This window comes from Drosophila melanogaster, chromosome 3R, assembly GCF_000001215.4.
Source record: "Drosophila melanogaster chromosome 3R".
In the NCBI taxonomy this organism is placed as follows: domain Eukaryota; kingdom Metazoa; phylum Arthropoda; class Insecta; order Diptera; family Drosophilidae; genus Drosophila; species Drosophila melanogaster.
This window is the reverse complement of record NT_033777.3, coordinates 16806694-16830103: the sequence shown is the minus strand read 5'-3', so window position 1 is coordinate 16830103 and position 23410 is coordinate 16806694. Positions and strand designations below refer to the sequence as shown.

Here is a 23410-nt window from a genome sequence, read left to right as displayed (position 1 = left end):
AATTGTCACAAACTCAGCATCCAGTTGCCCATAAGAACGCTCGCATGGCTTTTGTATTGCGCCATAAACGTTTCGCTGCTCGTAACGCCACAACGCTCGACGTTTCGCAGCGGCTTTGCTTTCGCTTCTCTTCTCGCGCGTAAAGCGGTCTCCCCAAAAAAAAAAAAATAGAAAACAAAAAATATAAAGGAAAACCCCCTCCGTAGACAGACAAAACTCAAAGTCTCCAACGACTCAAAGCGCCTCAGTCGCTGCCGCTCTGCCGCCGTTTCTGTCGACGCCGCTGCCCGCGCTGGCAGCAAGAATTACCAATTACACGAAATTTTTATACTCTTTTAAAAATTTCGTTTTATTATAATATTTATTATCGTGGCGCGCAGTAGTGTCTGCGGAACTCAGCTCTCCACTCTTTGGAATTTCGGCCCTCCGATTCCGATTCGGATTATACGATTATACGACTATACGACTGTAGTGCGGCAATACGATTCAGTTTCCGATTCGCCGTGTTTATTGTTCCGTTTCGGCCGCCGGCTTATTGTCACTTAAATGTTATAGATCGCGTAAAATATAATAAAATTGTGTGTGAAATTTAAAACCGAAAAAACTGTCAAAACACTATGGTTTATAACTCACTGTGTGCGGTTCGTAAAAATTAAAAAGACATAAAGTTGACATCGTAAAAAGGTTCTCGCCTCTCCGTTCCAGACTTCGATAGTTCTACCTGCAAAGTGTTTTATGACATTTTAAACAAAGTAATTAAAGCAAAACGTTGGGAGAAAGCATTTCTCCGGCCACACACACACTCACGCACTTGAGAAGTCGTTAAAAGCCGCAGGAAACTCACTCTGCCATAAAAATACAAGAGTGCCATTAAAAAAGATCGCGCGCCTATAAATCACACGTACGAAATCCCGCCGGCACGACGTCCATTCGAATTTCCGCGTAATTGATGACCGCATTTTAATTGCTTTTACAACAAATAAAAGATACACACACCCCAAACACACACATGCGACACACACACTTGTGCCACAGCTGCAAATACAACGCAACCCGAGACCATATGCAAATTTAACAAATTTCGTTGTGAATTCGCCAGCTTCGAGCGAAAAAAGTAACAGAAACAGAAAAGCTGCAAATACAAGCTGCTCGCCAAAAGTTCGCTAGAGAAAACTTGAGAAAGGTAACAAAATGCATTTCACTTCTCGGAATCGAGAAAAGTAGCTTAAAGTCGGGCAGCTGGCAAAGTTTCCGAATTCTGTCTCACTAACTCTATCTAAAAAGTACTAACTGTTGGCCATCTCATATAGTACTGTAAAAGTAACCCACATACTAACTCGTTGGCACTGGCAGGGAAATCTAGCTGAAAAATATATAAAGCATTTGGATTATATATTTTTTTCACTTGAGTTCTGTATCATGCTACCCGAAAGATTTATGTTCAATCCAAACATATTCAATTTGGTTAATGTTCTTTTTATGGTTTCCGAGTAATTTTTATAAACATGTTATATTTTTTGTTTTGCCATTTTTAATTCTTGTTTATCACATTGGACGCCAAGTTTATTTTTGTTTTTAGTACCTTTTAATTCGATTAATTTTGTTAGTGATTTATATACTAAGTCCAATGTAGTTTGCATTCGATTATGAAGTAGAAAAGTTAAATACAGAGACGGGAGATGTTCATTAAAGACAAGTAAATTTTAATAGACATTGATACAAATTAAATTGCTGTGTAAATCTTATGAAAAAGTTAAAGAAAAAGATATTTTTAAAATGCTATTTCTCACAGTGTTGAATTATAAAGTCATTCAAGTTTAAGATTTAGGTTGTGCTTACAGAAGTAGTCGGAACTTTTGTTTTATTATGGCTAGAAAGCGCTCCTCTCCACGCTGAATTCAAACAAAATTTGTTAAAGTCACACAAAGAGGAAACTTTAAATTATAAAACGAAATACTCAATCTAGCCATTAACCAAACGACTCAGATAAAGAACCCAAATCATTCGAACTCAGAAATCTCCGAAACTAAAATAGAACAACAAGTGGACTAAACGAAATTCCGAAGATCCGATCCTCGGCCAGAGAGCAAAATATGTGCAATGTCAAAATTTGTTTTCGATAGTATGCTGCCAAAGTATCCACAGTTCCAGCCGTTTATCAGTTCGCACCACTTAACCACCACCCCCCCGAATTCGTCATCTGCAGCAGTTGCCGCCGCCCTAGCCGCCGCCGCCGCCTCTGCATCCGCCAGCGTTTCAGCCAGCAGCAGCAGCAACAACAACAGCAGCAACACGATCGCTGGAAGCAACACAAGCAACACCAACAATAGCAGCAGCAGTCCAAGCAGCAGCAGCAACAACAACAGTAATCTCAATTTGAGCGGAGGATCCCTATCGCCGAGCCATTTGAGCCAACATCTGGGCCAATCGCCCCACTCACCCGTCTCCTCATCGTCGCCCTTCCAGCAGCACCACCCACAGGTGCAGCAGCAACACCTGAACCACCAGCAGCAGCAACATCTGCACCACCAGCAGCAGCAACACCACCACCAATACTCCTCGCTCTCGGCCGCTCTTCAGCTACAGCAGCAACAACACCACATTAGCAAACTAGCCGCCGCCGCAGTTGCCTCGCACGGACACGCCCACCAGCAACTGTTGCTAACGCCCCCGTCAGCGGGCAATTCTCAAGCGGGCGACAGCAGCTGCTCCCCATCGCCCTCGGCATCCGGTAGCTCCTCGCTACACCGCAGCCTCAACGACAACTCTCCCGGGTCCGCATCCGCGTCCGCCTCCGCATCCGCGGCCAGTTCCGTCGCTGCTGCTGCAGCCGCCGCCGCCGCTGCGGCTAGCTCCTCGTTTGCCATCCCCACCAGCAAGATGTATCCGTACGTGTCTAACCACCCTAGCAGCCATGGAGGGCTCTCCGGAATGGCCGGCTTCACCGGACTGGAGGATAAGTCGTGCAGGTAAGATAGATTGCCCTGTTTAAGTATGGGATAATGCAGATTTTTATAAATCGGGATGGGTTTTATGTCCAATCGTAGTAAAATGATCTTAAATGACCCTAATAGGAAGTGCAAATATAAAGTCAATGACAAATGATCTATACTATCTAATATGATATTCAAATATTTGGAGTGCATTGATAGAACTTCTCAGACAGTATCATATTTTAAAATATATGCAAATTTAGTATGACCATTAGCTTTACCTGGCTTCAAAACCTTTAAGAAGATGTTTCCGGGGTTGAAAATACAAAAAAAAAGAAACACTCAGCTCTTCCAAGAACTAATTTCGCGTGCTCTCAATTTGGCGAGCGGAAATGCCAGTCGAGACCTTCAGTAAAATCTGCAAACACTGCAAAACCGCAAATCCGTTTCGAATGCGCTCTAATTATCGGGTCTCGGATCCTGGGACTCTGTCCATTTTCCTCTCGGCCACCGGCCATTCATATTGAATGGCCATAAAGTCGGAAAATTAGAGCAGCCTGTGGTGGCCGCTGGCAATTTGTCGCCGGCCACAAGATTCGCACGCACGCTGACCTTCCGCTGCGGCCATTTGCATATTAGTACTACTGTATGGGCACTCCATGTGCATGTACAGTGAACCCTGCTGTGCGTGGGCGTGTTCGGGATTAGTGTGCAATTAGAGCTAACCGCAGTTTGGTGAAAGGGGCATGCAAATGGCCACCTCATTAGCATTTGACTTTAGTACGGGCGCTGGAGTTGGGAACGTACTATGAGAGCAGGGATCACCAACAATAATGGCTACTTTCTCTCTCCCACACCCACAGCAGGTACACGGACACTGTCATGAACAGCTACCAGTCGATGAGCGTACCTGCCTCGGCATCTGCACAGTTCGCTCAGTTCTATCAACATGCCACAGCCGCCGCATCCGCGGTATCCGCGGCCAGTGCCGGCGCGATCGGCGTGGACTCGCTGGGAAATGCCTGCACACAGCCCGCCTCCGGCGTGATGCCAGGGGCAGGGGGAGCGGGCGGAGCCGGTATCGCCGATCTGCCCAGGTATCCCTGGATGACGCTTACAGGTGAGTCAAAACTCGATACTCGATAGTGCGGAGATATATTATACATAAGTAAAAAAATAACTGCCAGATTCGGACTCTTTGTGAAAGACTTCGGATCTGAATGTGAGTGCCAAATTTGATAAATCTTGAAAGTTATCCGATTTTTAGAATTGAGAATCACACATATCCCAATACAAGTTTATCACACTGAGCCAATCAATCAGTCTTTTAAATTAAGAGTCTGTCTATCGTATCTACTGTGTTCTATATATCATGCCAATCATTATAAAATCAGAAATAATCCGTGCACTTCAGGGAATGTATATCGTCTTAAATCAAGAATAAATTGCCTTCAAGATCTACAAAGCGATCTCTTAAAATTTTTTGTGTACATATAAATCATGGCCACTTACACTGAAATCAAAAAATCAAATAAAAAATTGTAAGAACTTATATTGGATTGAATTATTTAGTCGCTATGTTAGGTTAAATACTATAATTAAAAAATTTAAACAGCTAAGTTGTTTAACAACCCGTAGACTTAAACCAGGTTCGAACTGATTTACAAATTGTATGACCTAACAAAAAGCGTCCAGTCGAATTATCGAATTAAATTTCCCAAGTGTAGTATTTGGAATGGTTGCTGCGTACCTTTTATAAACAATAGATAAACGTGGCGCAAACGTTCCCCAATAGCATTCCCATTTGCACCGCCATTTCGCCTACAATTCCAATTCGTAATGAACACTTTGCGGAGCACTTCCAAGTCGTTTATTTCGCATAAGTCTTCCAGGCGATTCGAATCCGTAAACGAAATGAACGAAGAGCTAAAAAGTTGGCAGTAAATAAAAATGAAAATAGTTTGAGAAATGCTTCTCTTGTCTGTCGTGTTATTTGGCGTCGATTTGTAATTTAAATAGCCTCAAGGTTGCCCCACACCGACAAACGTATAGCCCAAAATGCCGACCAAAAAACACTGCGATGTGCCCCGCGCATACAAAATCCACATATCCGTCGAGAGATACAGATACAGATACTTTTTGGCCGCCGCTCTTTTTATGCGGCTAACGTAGTACGGGCGAACTCGCTTCAAATTTATGTGGGTCAGTTTAATTTACGCGATCCGCTCGCTTTTTCCGCGCATTTTGCACAGCAGATTTATTTATCATTTCTCATCAGGCCACTCGATTTCCACGCTGCACAAGAAGAAATTGAACGAATTCAATTTTCCATTCTGCCCCGCGGGTTGAATGCCTCCTGATTAATGGCAGACACCATATGAATAGACTGTCAATTGGCCTGACTTATGGACTGCACATCGGTCGTCGTAATAGAAAAAGATCGCGCGACGGATTTACGCGGAATTTACGGCATAGGCATGTTAATTAAACAGTATAAGTAATTGTTAATTGACGATCTAGCAGACAGAGTTTAAATAATGGCATTAATACGAGATAACAAGGTAGTGTGCTTAAGGGTCCAATGTTTATCAAGTGGTATATTTTGTCAAATCATTAGAACTTAAAATCATCGAGAAAAGAGGTTCAAAAGTTTCTCGGTCTTTTTTTTTTTGCCAGCATAATTTACATATTTGACCAGATTTGGGTGTCAATAAATCGATAACCAGCGCTCCTATTAATCTATGCAGATTAAAAATCCATTCCTCTATTTTAGTGGGTTTCTGGTTCGTCGATACCCCGAAAGATATTAATATGTGGCTAACACACCTATGTATTTGGCCGGCCAGCTAATAGATACACACATTCTGCAGGCAAAACCTGATGGTGAAAAGAAAACCCGAAGCATCGGCCAGTTGGGAAGATAAACGGTATTTCGCACAATGAAATATTTTGCATATCTCCCGCTCACAGCGCCAAGGCGATAAAATTGTCAACGAGATCATAGAGACGCGACTGGCGGCGATGAAAGTAAATACGAGCATGACGCCATTATGGCAGCCAAGTGCGCGACACGTCGACGCAGCCCCCTTTATCCACCACTCCTTAAATGCACATGCTGTACATAAAGCTGTATATACATACGTACGAAGTATATATGCATGTGTTTTGGCACTATATCCATGCACTTGCATGTGGATTGCACAAGAATCGCTTCGCCTCCTTCGGAAAAGTCTTTTCGTTTGGCTTTCACTTTGCCAAGCCTGCGAACCCACCCAAAAAACTCACAGACGAAGACCAAGACCCAGACCCGGACGCACCGGCAACATGAACAACTGCAACAGCAACTGCAACAACCATTGCTGCAACAACGGCAACGTTTTACAGCTGAATGCTTGCCAAATGCAATTTAACTAATGAATTTTAATATTTTACGCCAAAGCGTCTGAATGAATTTTCATTTTCACATCGTTGCACCGACTCCGACAACAACATCAACAATGTTGCCAAGGGGGCAGCAGCGGGAAATCGCAGGAAAAGCTGGAAAATGAGTAGAGCTGCGCGCCTGCACCTGATTATGCTGATAAGAAGCAAAGAGGTTAACTTTTCTTAATTATCTGGAAAAGCGCAGCCCGACAAAGCATGAAAATGGCAAGTTTCCCATCGCTATCCACATTGAGAATTCGCAAACTCAGCACGCTCCGTGGAGAAAGGAGGAGGTGGACACAAAAAGGTTAAGAAGTAGGCACACTGACAGAAAACGTGCAGTGGGTTCTAAAAACCCGTGGATATATTTACTGACTCAAAATAATTAAATTCTTGTTGAAGAAACATTTTTTTCAGAAATGTAAACCTATAAAATACATTCCTAGTTATTCAGCACAATAGACTTTGGAATTTTATATTGATATTAGAAGTTTGTTATGGGTCCGAGTATCTATTAACGTATTTTCGTCCATGTGCAGTCAGAACACTGACTTGGCTAGATAAGAAACGTCTGCACCATAAATTGTACAATCATCAGTGCGACAAAGAAGTCTCGGCCTGCAAAATCTTTGCACATATTAGAGATTGTCTGTGCCCCGTCCGTCCGTCTTTCCGTGTGTCAAATAAAGTGGCAACAACGACTGGCGAATGACCAGAAATTTGTGTATTTTAATTAAAAATGCACCAACGATGCCGAGCAGCTTCATCTGCTTATTAATTAGGAGGAGTCCGTCTGGTCGTTGGCTCGCATCATCATTCTCCCCTCCATCTTGCAGTGCCTTGACTAGTATTTTCCTCATATCTCCGTCGATATCGCCGACATCTTCTCCTCCTCCAGGCCGACCATCGTGGTCTACTTAAAGTGGAGCCGGTCCAACTGGCCGGAGGTTCACTCGGCCGGTGGTCCGCCGACTGCCGACTGCATTGGGCCGGCTAATGCTGCTTTTTGTGGCTGGCGCTGACAACTAAATTGAAAACGGCCCGATTGAGTGGTTTATGAAAGCTGCCATGTGGCACAAATGTCCGAGGGGGCAGTGGACAGATATGATTTGAGGGATCGACGCTCCATTACTCAGCGGGATGCTCTCAAGGCTGTTTGGCGCGGAATTTCGCATTAGCAGCACATATGAGAAGCACAACTCCTTAGTTCCTTAGAAAAAAACTCAAAGAAAAACCGAAAATTAATTGCTTTTCTCTTCCTCCTTTTTTTAATTTCAGACTGGATGGGAAGCCCCTTCGAGCGTGTCGTTTGTGGCGATTTCAACGGTAAGTACCGCAATTAACCGGAAACCCTTGAAGTTAATATCCCGACTGACATTGAAGCAATGGGTTATTTCACTAATCGGCCGTGGAATATGCCGGAAAATGCTGTTTTTTAGAGCCTGCCTAGATGGCCTTGAAAAATATGATTTACCTGCTCAACCCAGCGACTTTCACCCGCTGAAGGAAACCCTTCTTTGTAAAATGCAGCCTGCAATCTGCCGTCACATGACTCCTGCTGTCCTGTCATAAATCCCTCAACCTTTGTTCTCACATCCTTGTCTTATTCATTGTATAATTTCATTGTTTATCGGAGTCATCTTCTGGCTAATATCCAAAGCAACCAATGGTTTTGAAGCCAAAGGTTTGGACGTCTGGCAACTGTTCGCTTTCTATGTTGATTTAGCAAACTCCGTGAAAGTTGCACCGATAACTCAAACATGCCGGTCAAGTACCCGACCAAGATCGTAAATCACAATTCCAATGCTGGGGCCCCCCAAACTGCAAGCTGCTGTTGTCCATAACAATTGGGCGAATACCTAATGAGTCGATCTCGATGTCAGAAAAACTCACTCAAAGACGGGCTCTCGATTGATCGATTTGTACGATCGCCGATCTGCGATGGGTCCGTTGTTCTGGGCCTCGTTAAACGTCTTTTTATGGGCGTTTTATGATCTATTTACGATTTTACGCATGGTCTTGTGCCGTGCATAACGATCGTAATGTTGCGGCCACTGTCGAACGATCCCCGTTTTATGGTCCCGATAATGGCGTTGATTGTTTGGCGAATCACCATCGCGTTTAATTAGTTCGACAGTCGACAAGGGCAGCCGCAAACACGAGTAGCCACTGTCAATTGCTGGTTACAAAAGGCGGTCATTAATCGGTATTCACATTCACATTCCCAATCCCAATCCCATCTATGTATATGCCCATTTCACTTGAGTTAATGGCGCTACCCATTAGTCGCGGCTCGAATTAGGGGCATGTAGTCGAATAACAATATGGAACCAAAGTGTGTTTATTATTTCACTGCTTGGCTTATTTCCGTGATTAAAGTGGGCCCAGAATTTCTAATAGTAATTAACAATTAGTGTTGACCGTAATGACTAATTAACCCAGTCGTTGCATTTGCATAACAAATAATTGTTATGTACTTTGTAAAATTTGTTTCTTCCCTTTATTTATATTATCTTATTTATATTATGTTCGTATTTCACAATAATTCCAAGCCTGGCTCACAACTTAAAAAATCGTAATGATGTTTTATCGATTGGAAAATGAATCCAACCATTCAACTCCCTACATTGCGCATACGCGTAGTGGTCCCCCTAGTGACATTAACAGCCTACCCCCTGTTGTTGGTGTGGCATGTAATTGCGAACCGTTTAATTGGGCTCGACCACTGGGCAAACATTGCGGCACATGGCCCAACAATCTGCCTTGCTGGTACTATGGTGTGGAGGCCTCTGGTCCTCTGGTCTTTGGTATTTCTTATGTGGTCTCTGGACCTGGAATGAAATCGGAGCGTTCGTGCCAGAGTTTGCCACCGCAGAAGTACGTGCCACGGCTCAGCTTTTGGCGTCACAGATCGTTTGATATTCGAGCGGTTTCAAGTCCCCTGAACTTCCCCTTTGCCACTGGCGATCCTCTGGTGTTTGTTTTGTAAATAAATCACTGGCATTGGCGTTGAGCGGAGTCATTCGGGCAATTTACAGCACTAACAGCCGCTGTTTGACAAGTAATTAACTCACCGAGTTCCAGTTGCCATTCTGCATAGATTGCTGTGGTCGAGTTTTGGTTGGGTATAAGATTACAATCAGAAGATCGGACGACAAAAGCGTTTCTTTAAGCTGAATTTTACAAGTTCTTACATCAGCTTAGTTTTGTTTCACTTTTCCTATGAAATTGAAACAGCAACCCTAGTGTGAGTGTAATATAATGTAATTCCCCAGGTGCGCTCCCACGACAATTAATAATTTGTAAAGCAAATAACATAAAAATGTCGTAAGAGACCGATTATGTTAAATTTTAATATTATTTAGTCATCATATTTCATTCACAGAGCTCAAGAATTGCTAATTCAATTTATTCAAACTTACATACAAGTCCTTCAATACAAACGCAAACATGTGTAAGTTTTGCATACAGTAAAAAACATTTCTTTCGGCAGTTTTAATTAACTATTACAGTTTTGAATTGTTGTTACTGCAATTTGTAAGCTTGCTCCTACAATTTATGGTCAGTTTTAAAAGCTCTTGATTTTTTTCTGAAACAAATCACTCATTTCTTTTCAAAGTCCACAAAGCTATTATCTATCTTCATGGCACGATTTATTTGCATTCCTTGCACAGCGAAATCGGCGCGAATGGAATAATAAAATATATTATTTTTATTAATTTTACAAGCCATAATTGCGGCTCGCGATAATCTCGTCAGTCGGGGAATTGAATTATTGCCACAAAGACCTCTCTATCTCTGGGCCAGTCTCTTTTCTCGCCCGCCCGGCAAGAGTCTCTTTCTGAATTGAATGCTTTGTCTTGGGATTTGAACTGGTCTTGCTAGAAATCAATGCAATATCAATGTTTAAATTCAATTGTTGGCGGCAATCAATGTCATTGGCAGGGGATTCTGGGGGCGCGAAGATCCGCCTCTGGCAGATAATCGTTGATCCCGCACTGGGGTTAAGATCCCTCAGCACCCCCCACCCACTTAGCATCCCTCTCTGTCTGCATACGTGGTGCTATCTCGCTCGAAACATGGACGACGGCTGGCAAGGGTTAATTTATGAGGCGCGATAAGCGAATTCCATTTCGTTTCGGTTTTGTTTAATTTCCGATTCTCTGTGTTTTCTGTTTTCCTCATTTTTATTTGGTCTTGTTGTATTTACATTTGGTACTTCTTTCTCTTTCTTTTCAACCAAGCTATCTCTCTCTCTGATGGGGAGTGTGCGACACCGTGTTATCGGCACGTTTTCGGTCGTTGTATTATTTTTTTGTTTTTTTTTTTTTATTATTTCTGCCTGCGGTGGCGGAAAATTCGAAATGACACGTTTCTCCGAGTTTTGTGTTGTTTCTGCCGTTTTTTAACTACCCCGTGAGGCTGTTAATCTGCGGTTTTAATGCCCAAGTGGCGCGAATTGGCGAAAGGGGTTTGGATTACAAGGATCCGGTGCGGAGCACCACGACAGGATGACAGAACCACAGACAACGACAAAATGGCAGCCAGACTGGCGCGATTTTTCGTCAGTGGTAGTGGGCCGGCAGACATGTAAATTTGGCCCAGACAAAATCAAATTAAAAGCACACACGTTCCACAGACAATTGCCGACTCGATCCCAGTCCATCGCTGGCGCTTAATCAAAGTTTATTCCCTTCATGCATGACACACAGACAGAAAAGTTGATAAAGCTTGCTATTATAGTTTTCAAAAAAGTAATTAATAAGGTTTATTGAAATATTTTCATATTGTTAAAGATACATCTTCTATCTTCTGTTCTTAAATTAGCCGTTATTTATTTTGGTAGCACTCTTTTTCACAGTGCACATTTGTGAGTCCAAACAAGCACATCATTAGGCAAACTTTACCCATTTCCATTAAGTTAAATATTTAATTTACACAAAAGTTTTATTTAAAACTTGACTATGGCGTGCGACATTTTTCGAGTTTTCCATTTTCTGTATCGCGTGCAATGCGTGACTGTGGGCATTTTCCGACCATCCTGTTGCGATAAATTTGAAGACAGAGAGTAGTTAATATTAATTTAATCGCGGAATTAAACAAGTTGCTGGCGGTGTCGGTTAATGCACCCTTGTTCTATTCTAGCGGCTAAATTTATTATTTCTTCTGATTAATTGCGAGATTAGAGTGTTTATGATGCACTCAGTACTCTTTGATGTGCCATAATCGTTGGGTAATGTAAGTGGCAACGAGGTAACCGCATTTCTTGAGGATGAGAATGTATTTAGGATAGGAAAGGAATTTATTTATAGTAGAATTTTGATGTTTCTAAGTAGATCCTTCTTATAATTTGAATTTTAATTTTTTGTGAGCTCTTATTTTAAATATTGTTCATATGTACTTATAAGTATATCTGTGACAATTTTAAACGTTACAATTCTGAAGAACTTCCTCTCAATTTCACTTAGGGAATGAAGGAAACGATGTGCCTATTGTGTTTTTGGTATCTTCCCCTCGAATAACTTGTTTTTCCAGTTGTTGTCTGATGTGAGAATCCTTTCTTACCCTCAGTCATCTCACCTAATGAAGCAATTCAGGTGATTGGAGTTCCTCCGCCATAGCTTCGTTGTAATAGTTGTGAAAAGAACAAACTTGAAAGGGTCGAACACTGGGGGAAATAAAAACCTGTAGGTGACAAAAAACCTTTCATCTGGGATCAATGCAACAGCAACAGCCACCATTTCCTCAAATTACTCTCTGGCAGCCATTAACAAAAGGCAAACTGTACGTGTGTGTGTGAGCCATTAATCAGCTTTGTCAGCCAAAGAGAATTTCGAGGGAAGTTCAAGATTGGAAACACTAATAGGTGAGGTTCGTTTTCTGCGGTCTGCGGTGCATCGACATTTTCTCAGGAGCCCACAGGACCACACCTTGGCATTTCGCGGGGGGAAACTAAACAGGGGTTTTCTGTGGGCATTATAATGAAATTTCCAGACGAGGGGGATAAGCATGAGTTATGTGCACGCCTAGGTAAATATAGAACCCGCATCGATCGATCGATGCTTTTTATACGAATTTAAGTGTCACGTTCTCGTTTGATGGAAGTTGTGCGGGGGATTAGAGAGGGGACACCGATATGGGTGGGGGTGCTTCACTGAATGGCGTTTTAATACGTCATCGTTTCAAGTCGGCCCACGCAATCTAACTTATGACCGACATCTGCCCCCAAGTTCTGCATTCGAATGGGAATAGGAATCCGGAGTTCGTGTTTGTTTTTACCAAATAGGAATATGTATATATAGGTATATACACGAGTGCTTGGATCCGTGTGCACTGGGCCATGAACAGAGTTGGGAAAATGAGACGAAAAAGGCAAGGAAAACCCAACCAAAGCAAACAAAACACCGAAGAAACAATACCAAAATGCGTTCTCAGTCGAAAGCAGTTGGCTCAATTTATATGTATTTTCAATAAAAGTCGATATAATGCTTGCCAAGGTTCATAGAACGACCAAATGAACTTGGAAACGGCCACAGAAACAAAAAAGGAGAAAAAGAAAAAACCGGCGGTGGCAGCCAATGAAGGCAATCAATTTCAATTCAGTTTCCTCGCCTTTCCCAAAACGCCAAACCCAATGAGCCGTCCAAAGGGCTAGACGAGGCCAATTGCAGATGGGTTACGGCTTCAGAACCTTTTTGGTACCCCTTATCCTGTTTAAATGGCTGTATTGAATTTCTAGACAGGCTTCACAGGTATTTGGCCAAGCAAGGTTGTGAAAAGATAAAAATTTTAATGCTCAACTGAATATTTAATCATATCATTACAATATATATATTCATAATCGAAATTGCATTACAAATAAGCTTTATATAAAGTAAAATCCTTTAAAATAAATTTTGAGTAATGGTTAAATGATTGCAACTATTTCAGAAGAGTACCCAGTATGGTACGTCCCAAACGAAACTTTTGCTATACAGTACCCTTTGTCTTCATTTATCGTCCGAAATGAACCCCTAACAAAGGATTCAAAAAGTGTTGATGAACCCGACCACCGACCGAATGTCAGCTATGTCAGATACAGATACTTTTTCAGATACAGATACGGACAACTAATTCCACTCACATACAGATGGAGTCTCTTTGGCGCCACTTCATTGTGATCATTGAATGGCCGTTGATTGTGTCGCATCGATTCGCGGCGATTTTAATCGCAGGCGGCGGACATTAAACGCCTTTAATTTGCAATTAAATTGCGGCGAACAGACAGAGATAGAAAAGCGGCCAGAAACAGATAGGACAAGGGTGCTCGAGTTGCGGTCAGTTGGCGACACGTGTTCCCTGGAACAGCGCTTGAAACAGACGCCGTTCGCAAAAATCTTACGGATTACCAATTCTAGACGCCTAATGCCATTTATAGGCCATCGCTACAAATGCTCCACAGCTGTCCGTCCTTCCAAAATTAGTTGGGCTCCAGCTCGCCACCCGGAACTCCTCTTCTTCTCTCCCTTTCTCTCCGGGTGGGCCAACAAATTTATTGGAACCACTTCGCCGCGATGGTTTAAGAAGGGGGGCCCAGAAAAAGTCTGATTTTCCGGTTTCCTTTTGGCACGGCTTTCTGCCAACCCCACACATACATTCTGCGGCTGGTTTCTTCCGTTTTCCCTTTTCACTTTTGGCCATATATTTTTCACATTTATGTCGGGTATTTTGTCTTATCACACCCTCGTGTTTGCAGTGCGTGCAAAAAATGCCAGGGGACGGTGGGGAGTTGTGCGATGGGCGGTATGGTTGTGCCGTCCACCACCCACAAGATTAAAAATGCCATAAAGACAGTAAGGGTGAATGGCTCTAATGGCTGCCGTTGCCGTTATTTGCCATCCCACTCGCTTGCGCTCTCTCTACCTCTCTCACTCCCTCTTTTTCCGTCTCGTTTTCACTCTGTGCAAAAAGAAAACTCGGGCTGTTACCATGTTGGCTTGAGTTACCATGGCTTCTGGTTTGAGTCAGAGCTGAGGGCTGTCTGCACTTTTTGGGATACAGGGCGCATTTCGAATATTTGGAACTGGCAAATGATTATCTGGCGAGATAATGGGAAAAACATATGAGAACATTCCATACATTCGATAATGCATCGGTAAGGTATTTTTCGAAGGAGATTGGCTAGCATTAGACATATGCCTGCAAAAATTTGATAAGACTCAAAAAACAAACGAAATTCCTAAGATTTCCCAATGAAAATCATTGTTTTTGAGTTGATAAAGCTTTAATACGTATATGGTTTTTAAAACTTATCGTTAATTATATAAAATCCAAATTGGAGGAACTACTTATCTTTTCCATTTTAATTGCGAATTGTAATACACAATTTCTTTCAACCCCAATACTTCTCTCTTGCGTTAAAACAGAAACGAGGAGTAATTTCAATAATGGCGTGAAATATTTGATGAGAATATATTAATCCCCCAGGAGCCTGTGTATTTGCAACATTTGCCAGGAATTTTCTCCACTTTTGCCCGCGGAACAGAACGAAACACAACTGACAGCGACAGCTTGCCATATATTTTCCAAGATTAAGCACACAATTAGCAGGGGAAATGGGACGTCGGAGTTAGGGGCGTGGCAGATCTGATAGCACAAACAGCAACATTGGCAACGCGCTGCACATAAATTGCAGAGAAGGAAGACTCCCCCGTAAAGCAGGCTTTCCGCTGCCAGGTTTTCCGCAAACAAGACACCACCCACTTTTCCTCTCTGGCGAACGAAATGGCTGTGAGACTGATTAAATTTAAATAAATTTAATAAACATAAATTATTTGCAATGGCAACCAGGAGCTGCTGTTTTAGCCACCCCAAAAAGTCGAGAATGAGCGCAATTTAATGGCGGCGCTTACCTGCCACTCCCCCAAGTATCCTGTGTACCCTGTGTCTCGTGAACATCCTGCCCATCCTCCCCCTTTTCGCTAAAAGCCACACAAAAGCGCCAGATGTTGCCCGTGAGTCTTGTCGGAATAGCGTTTAAGCGGCTTTACTTTCAAAGTTTAATTAGTCTTCGTCGTCGCTCAAAGAATTCCACGCATTTGCATATCCTTGGAAGTTGGGGCCGGGAATGGGCGATAGAAACAGCTCCCTGGGGATCTCATTTATCCCGAGGTACATTGCAATTTGCGCTAAATGCCTGAAAGATCGTCTCCGTAAAACGATGTACTTCCTTAACCAGCGGAGAAGAGAATTTGTTGAGCCATCACTAAATTCTCGCGACCCCAAAAATATTCCTCATTTCAGAGCATGTTGCTATATCTGCGTCTGCCCTTTGTTTATATATCTCTCAACATGCCATCCGGGAAGTTAGTTTCGAAAATTCATACCAAATATAAACAAATCAGCATAAAACATATGCCAGCCAGTGAAATTTCTTCTCTCTTGAATAAGAAAACGAGATAAATATACGACGGCATAAATATGCGTACACATTGGTGGAAGCCTTATTCCTTATATGAATGTATTTTTCCTCAAAAATTGTAACATTTTAACCCAAAAATGCGTGATTTCGATAAAGATGTCTACAAAAGACATCAATATCTTCATACTTAAGCAGTACAATTTTTGCTTACGTACAAAATTCTGTAAAAATGTCTACAAAATGTGCTTTTACTGACAAATTTCGTTAAAATATATTTGTACAATTAAATGCCTTACATGAGTATAAATTCGCTATATAGTAGAGTACGAAATTATACTTAAATTTTAGTGCTAAATCAGTAATATATTAATTTTACCCACCCAGTCCCATAAAGTTTACGAAAACTCACGAATTCCGCTCGAAGACAAATACACAACGGAATTTGCGCGCCAAAAGTCAACAAACAAGTCAAAGGCGGGAAAAGTTCTCCAATTCCACAAAACTTGAATGGTCAACAGCAGCAAAATCATGAAATTTATTTGCCGGCAAACAATTTGAACCAGATAGGAATAGGAATTCAAATTCAAACTAATTGCCGGCAACTGAAACAACAACAATGCGCTGAAGCAAAAGCACGCAACAATGTTTCAAAGTTCTTTGTCAAGCGATATGTAAATTTGTTTATTATTTACCGAAAACGAAAGCAAGAACGCTAGAAAGGGATGGGTGCATAGAAAAAATAGGAGCCAAACACTAAACACGAAATACTTGTGCGGCAAAATGTTTGTTTATTGTACATTTTTTTGTCGCTTGATAAACAAGACTCGAAGACTTGTCAGCGTCCCCACGGAACCACTTTCGAATGCACACATAGATACTCACACCACACACACACAGTGCCAGATACTTGGGCAAACTATGGCGCTCGCCCCCTTTGAGTGTGTGTGTGAGTATCTTTATTGTACGCTTTGAATTGTTTTTATGATTTTTATGTCATCATAAGTTTCAGTCTGCGCTGTTTTTTTTTTCAGCTTCTCGTTTTTGTATGTTTTTGTGCTTATTTATACGCGCCGCTGTTTATTGAACAATTACGTTTATGATTATTAATATTTTTAATTGTTAATGTCATTGTTATAGACGCTGTCCCGGGTCTGTGCCATAACCATTCCCATTCTCATTCCCATAACCATTCCCAGGCCCATTCGCACCGTTGACAGCGGCGCCTTGGGACGGCTTTCCTGGCCTTTTTGTCACCTCTCGGATTTCCTCAGCCAATCCGTAGAGTATACAGTGGAATTGCCCATTGTGGGCAGCCCCATTTTGGACGCCAACGCCACCGCGTCTGGAATTTCCTTCGATTCCGAAACAGATTTCTGCCCTCAGCTCGATTTTCCGCCTGGCTGTTTTGTTTACCCGCCCGTCGCTTCACTCAATTGCAGCCACGATTTATGGCGCGCTAATTGATTTTTAATTGGAAAATGGTTTTCCTTAGTAATTGTGCAACGGACCGGTTCGACCGGCCACCTCAACTCGAAAATATAAACTTAAGATAGCCGCTAAGCGCTTGTCAAATCTACCGAAGCTCTCAAGTTAATTTAACGATGAGTGTGTAATTGAAATTCAACCAATAACCCACTTCTTATCCATGAATTTAAGTCAATTGCTTACATCAGAAAACTTCAAAGGTATTTTTGCTTTATAAATACTCTGTGAGATTAATCTAACTTAATGACTCACCAGGGGGCAAATTGACGCATGTTATTAATGAATGCAATTAAAATATATTTATTTCATTTGTTTTTACTAATTAAACGCTTCAATTAAATATTTTTGTTTTAAGCAGTATATAAACAATAGAAACTCATTCACCCTAATCAACACTTAACGCTTTTTGAAATACCTTTCATTTCTGTAATATTTGTACTACCTCTACCTATCTTCTTCTGCTCCTTTGGCTCTCACTGAGCTCCTCCATACTCTGCTTATAATAAAGATTTCATAATTTTTAGAAAGATCAATGAACCCTCGAAAGTCCCCCACAACGCCGCTCGCTTAAACACTCAAATCCGAAACCCGAATTGAAACCGTCTTAGACTCTAGACTTTTCCCAAGCGGATTTAAGGCTTTCCGAATAGTTTTCGATATGAGTGGAACTGCAGTTGGCATTGGAAAATCAATAACAAAGTTGGGCCGTGACTCAAAGTGAGCGCTCTCCTTTTCGCTCAGATCCACATTCACATCCACGTGTGAGTGCTCTCTTCGCAATTCCGGTTTGGCTGCGCCGACTCACCACTCACACTAAGAAAAAACTCAGGCGTTGCCATGCCGACGTTTTGCTCTTTCCCTCTCTCTATGACAATGTGTGTGTGTGTGTCTACCTGTGCGAAGGCAGACACTGCGGCAGCCATGTTGGATTCCATCACTCCGTCCTGCGAGCCAGCAGCCATCTCGCTCGCACCTGCGCTTAGCCATTGGCGGCCATTGCGGGGGTCGTAAATCTTGTTTAGGGGCGCGTGTGTCCTGGGAGTCGTGATTTATGGGACGAATTGTAGCTGCTCATTGTAGCGTGTAAATAATTTAGATTAGTTTGGTATTCCTGGCCACAGGATAGCAGGGGGAAAACGGGAAAGGGGGGTTGATTAGAATTGAAATTGCTATTGCCCCCTTCCCTTTACACTGTTTCCTGTTCACTCCAGTAACAATGTTTTTCGCATTTTATTGCTGCTCTCCTTAAATTAAAAGCAAAGTATAGTGTTTGTTTAACAAGAAATTAATTTAAAAGATTAATTTGAATTTAATTATCGGATAATGAAATTAAATAAAACGATTCTTTTCCATTTTAAGACATTTGGGACCATTCGGCGTCCATACATATAAATTTTTTTCTTAACATCACTGTTCCGTTCATCCGAAAAACAGGAGCTGGGGTTTTTTGTATTTTCCACCAGTGAATCACCAATACTTCTTATCGGTTGAGGTAAATTCAAATGTCACGGCCTTATTCGCCCGTAAATATTTTGCCAACTGTTCAGTCTCATAAAAAATGCAGCGGAAACTAGAAAAAATCACAATGATTTACAACTGCAGCCGAGCAACATATACAATTCTGCACCTTTCATAATATTACGTAAAAATTGTCCCTTTTTTATTTTGTCTGCTTGAACAGTTACCGTTGGAAAGTCGCAACTTGCAAACCATAAAAAATTGCCGTTGACATGAAAACCTTTTGCCAGAAAACTCGGCACAAAGGCAGCAGTGCAAAAAAGAAGAGACATGAAAGCCATAAAACGGCAAGCGGGTATAAGTGAGAGGCTGTTAGGCTGGGACTGGGACAGCAATTTGTAGATAGCGAATTTTTGATTTCCGTAACATAAACACGGAGCCTGTGCCATTCCGAGCGCATCTCCGCACACCGTCGCGCAAAAAATTCGCACAGGTAGCATGGAAAATTGCTAAAAATAAGAAACAAAAAACTAGACAAGAAAGTAGAGAAAGGAATGCGGGGAAAATCGGGGAAAAGCGCTGGCTGCTGGCCACCAGGGCGAGACCTGCCGCTGGGCGAGTCGGTGTCGGTATTGGTAGCTTCACCCTTTCACGCACTGCGTGCGATGCCAATCCGCAGTTGAATCAGGTCCGCAATGGACCCCGGGGTGTTGACGTCCTGGGGCGCCGGCTGCTGACGTCAGCTCTAGCATCAGATCACTCCCTTCTCTCTCTCTCTCTGTTAAAACAATCTGTTTGTTTTTCCCGTAATTTGCAGTCAGACATTCGCAGTGCAGCTCAGAAATGTACGCCCCCAACCTCCAAACCCCCATACCCCAGCACAAATCATGTGTCGACGCCTGACATGTGTTGCAGCTGGCCAAAGTACCATTTTCGACCGTCTGACACCGTCTTAGCAGCTCATTAGGCGTTGCCGAAAAAGGCAAAAACATCTTCTTAAACATCGTTGCAAACATCTGACGCAACTTTCTCCGTTTTCTCCTCCGCAGGCCCCAACGGCTGTCCACGAAGGCGCGGTCGCCAGACCTACACTCGCTTCCAGACCCTCGAACTGGAGAAGGAGTTTCACTTCAACCACTACTTAACTCGGCGAAGGCGCATCGAGATCGCACATGCCCTCTGCCTGACCGAGCGACAGATCAAGATCTGGTTTCAGAACCGTCGCATGAAGCTGAAGAAGGAGTTACGAGCCGTCAAGGAAATAAATGAACAGGTGAGCTGGTCCTTCCGCAGCACCTTAAACTCTTAACTAACTTGCTTTCCGTTTTTAATTTACCTTTAAGGCGCGACGCGATCGAGAGGAGCAGGAGAAAATGAAGGCCCAGGAGACGATGAAATCCGCCCAGCAGAACAAGCAAGTGCAACAGCAGCAGCAACAGCAACAGCAGCAGCAACAGCAGCAGCAGCAACAGCACCAACAGCAGCAACAACAGCCGCAGGACCACCACTCGATCATCGCACACAATCCAGGCCACTTGCACCACTCGGTGGTAGGTCAAAACGATCTCAAGCTCGGCCTTGGCATGGGCGTGGGCGTCGGAGTGGGCGGCATCGGGCCGGGCATCGGTGGCGGCTTGGGCGGCAATCTGGGCATGATGAGCGCCCTGGACAAGAGCAATCACGACCTGCTAAAGGCGGTCAGCAAAGTCAACTCCTAAGCTGACAACCACCCATCGCCCAGCCGAGCCAACGAGCCAATCTTCCACCAGCCGCACCACTAGCACCACCACCGCAGCCATCGCCCGGATCAGCGTCCGGCGTTATTTTTCGTCTCCTCGTCTGTGTAGCGCGCGAGATAGCAAGCAGAAGATAAACTCGATAACTAAAATACGTAAAGTTTTACATAGTAAATAGTTGCATAAGTCTACAAAAAACATACATACACGCAAATGGCTGGGTGCGATGGCTTAGAGGCAATTAACTGGACCGGGTTTTATTGCTGTGGATCGACGCTTTCTGAGGTTTCCCCAATTGTAGTTGTCTATTTGATAGAGCAACGCATGCGATTCCCTTCCAGATCTCCAGTGGCAATTTGTGTATTCGACATTTCTTCCATACTTTCGCTTTTGCAACCCCTAAATCGGCAATTCAACCCCCAGTGTAGAGTCTCTGGGCCAACGGGCCCAATTCGGTAATATTAATGGATAACTTGAACTACTTAGAATAGCGGCAAAGGCCTAAGGAAGAAGTTAGCAGGAGACGCGATCTATATAAATGAATATTGACGAAATGAGCGATTTTTGATAGTCAGAGAACTCCGTTGCCCACCATCAACCAACTTTCAATGGAAGTGGTTTTGGGGAAGGCAACTCGACGGATTCGAGTGTAAAATTATTTGCGACTGCTATAGGATAACCTAGTTCGATATTTAGAGCCACGTTCGACTATGTTAAACGGTATATGAATACATAAATATATGGATATGCTTACAGATTAAAGATACTTACCTATAGAGTTATAGAGCGTACGTTTTGTATCCACCTATTTATTGGAAATTTATGTTTATGTTTTCAAAAGAAAAACCCCTCTTCCAATGTTTTGTTAAGTGATGTGTTTACTGTGTGTTTGCTGTTTTCGTTGTATGCCAACGCTTGAATACAATGATTTCTTCAATGCCATATTAATCTTAACTCGAGAGCAAGTAAACAATTAAGCAGCTAAAGTAAAGTACGCAAAACAATTGCGCAAGTATTTCCATAAATACCAGTTGTAAGAACAAACGGTATGCAACATACCTAAAAGCATAATCACGATTTCAAATACGTAATATTAATAATGAGATATGAAACAGAAATGGAGTAAGACGGAGCTGAGAAATTAAATGTCGTTTGCCAGTGACTAAAATTTTAAATTAACTACCAATAAGCAAATAACTAAATAGGCATCGATTGAAAGGCCTACAAAGCTACAAAAAAAAAAACAAACAGAAAAGAAACTCTGAAATACGTATTAGCTTAAGGTTGCAACCACAAACAAACTGTCGAATGAAGGCCAAGAAGGGAGAGTTATAAAAATGGAAATATTGGCAGAACCCATATACGTAGATTTCAAACTTCCCAAAATAAAATTTACCTAGCGTAGTCTCTCGCGGATTGCAAGTTGAATTAAAGTCAGAAACTCTATTTATTATACAAAACCGAAGTGGATGGCTTTCACAGCGCATATTTACATAAACAATTATTGACAAATATATATGAATATATATTACAAATATATACAACTATGATCTAACATGTGTATGTATAAACACCTAAATGTATGTGTATCTAGTATGGTTAACACAAAAAGCAGTCGAGTCAAAGTAAAAGTCACCTTTTGCCCAAAACCAGACACCACCAAAAATAAGCATCCCCAACCAGCGCTCATGTTTTTTCTCGATGGGATCCCTACTATCCTACTGTCCTTTGTTTTTCAAGTCCCACTGGTCGAGTGATATTCCCGGGTGGCGACAACCTTTTGCCTTGTTTCACAACCGGATTGAAGGAAACTGAGTGGCTTCTGTTCCTGTTCCCGCTTCAGTTTTGGTTTTTGTTGCGTTTCAGTTTGATTTAAGTTAAATGCTTAGTCTTATTTGGACGGCCTAGCAAATTAGATCGTAAATCAATATTTTGTTTGAACCCTACTGCTAAAACTTCTGTTAATTTTACTTTAAGTTTAGTTGTGACGAATTGTGTATTATATAATTTTATGCGATTTTAAAATGAATGCGAAAAAAATTAAAAACACCGTTGTTTTACTCCGCCTGGGAAGCAACTGCAACGAGAACCCATCCATACGCTGACCTTTTCGATGAGGTCCAAAAACTTCAAATCAAATTTAATATTAGCTAATGTCTAAAGAACATATATACGTAGAATCAAGGCGATACTATTTACTAACCAACCAAGTTTACTCACTCAGCCGAAAATATTCGGAGATTGCGATAGTTCAAGAACCCGCATATACGTAACTGAATTATATTCGAACCTAAAAAATCCTAATATTAGACCGACCGAAACCGATCGACGGGCTCCAAAATATTTGCCATCGTATTTGTACATAAAACTGCATGACACCTATTTATGTTAAGCAAATGCATAAAACCTAGAAAGCATACTTCGTTTTCATGCAAACAGATTTCAGCCAAGGGGATTAATAAATATGAAACTATGAGCAAGCCCGAAAAAAAGGGAAATTAAAAATAACGTAAGCATAAGCGAAAAACTGCAGTGAAGAACTAATAAATAAATAAAACCAATGCATTGTGTGAATCTGATTGAGGACTGGGTGCCCTGTTCGTGGATCTTGTCTTGGGAATAAAGTAGATAAAGAATTTAAATTCAATGAAAAACATATGCCTTTTACAAAAAGGGGTCTTGAGTGTTAATAATAACGCGTCTTAAGCCCAATCACTACATAAATTATTTAATGCATATACTCTACTTATACCAAGCATACATTTGTATCCCAATAGAGCTTGATATATGTAATGAATACTTTCAAAGAATCGTGGCATACATCGGAGCATGTGTTTAGTATTAAATCCATTCAATAGATTAATATATTCACATTCAAGGCATAAATTCCCATTTGCTAATGTCGCTGGCAAAAATATTAATTAACGAATGCTATTTTGCGCAAATTGATTTCATGCCTCGTCGCAGAAGAGATT

At 42.0% G+C, this 23410-nt stretch overlaps 1 protein-coding gene across 4 annotated transcripts; it reads left to right on the top strand.

Moving 5' to 3' along the window:
• The first annotated feature begins 54 nt into the window (after positions 1 to 54).
• On the top strand, positions 55 to 22890 carry abd-A (abdominal A). Of its 4 annotated transcripts, NM_057345.5 has the most exons (7): positions 352 to 1183; positions 2207 to 2365; positions 2467 to 2969; positions 3797 to 4053; positions 7635 to 7682; positions 19749 to 19972; positions 20043 to 22477. In NM_057345.5, exons 3-7 carry the CDS (start codon positions 2881 to 2883, stop codon positions 20415 to 20417), a joined length of 993 nt encoding a protein of 330 aa, NP_476693.1. In that variant the 5' UTR covers positions 352 to 1183; positions 2207 to 2365; positions 2467 to 2880; the 3' UTR covers positions 20418 to 22477. The 4 variants fall into 4 exon arrangements, with proteins under 4 accessions (NP_001247145.1, NP_476693.1, NP_001163632.1 ...); NM_001260216.2 differs by having other exon boundaries at positions 55 to 1183; positions 2207 to 2969; positions 20043 to 22890; NM_001170161.2 differs by having other exon boundaries at positions 2207 to 2969.
• The last annotated feature ends 520 nt before the right edge of the window (positions 22891 to 23410 follow it).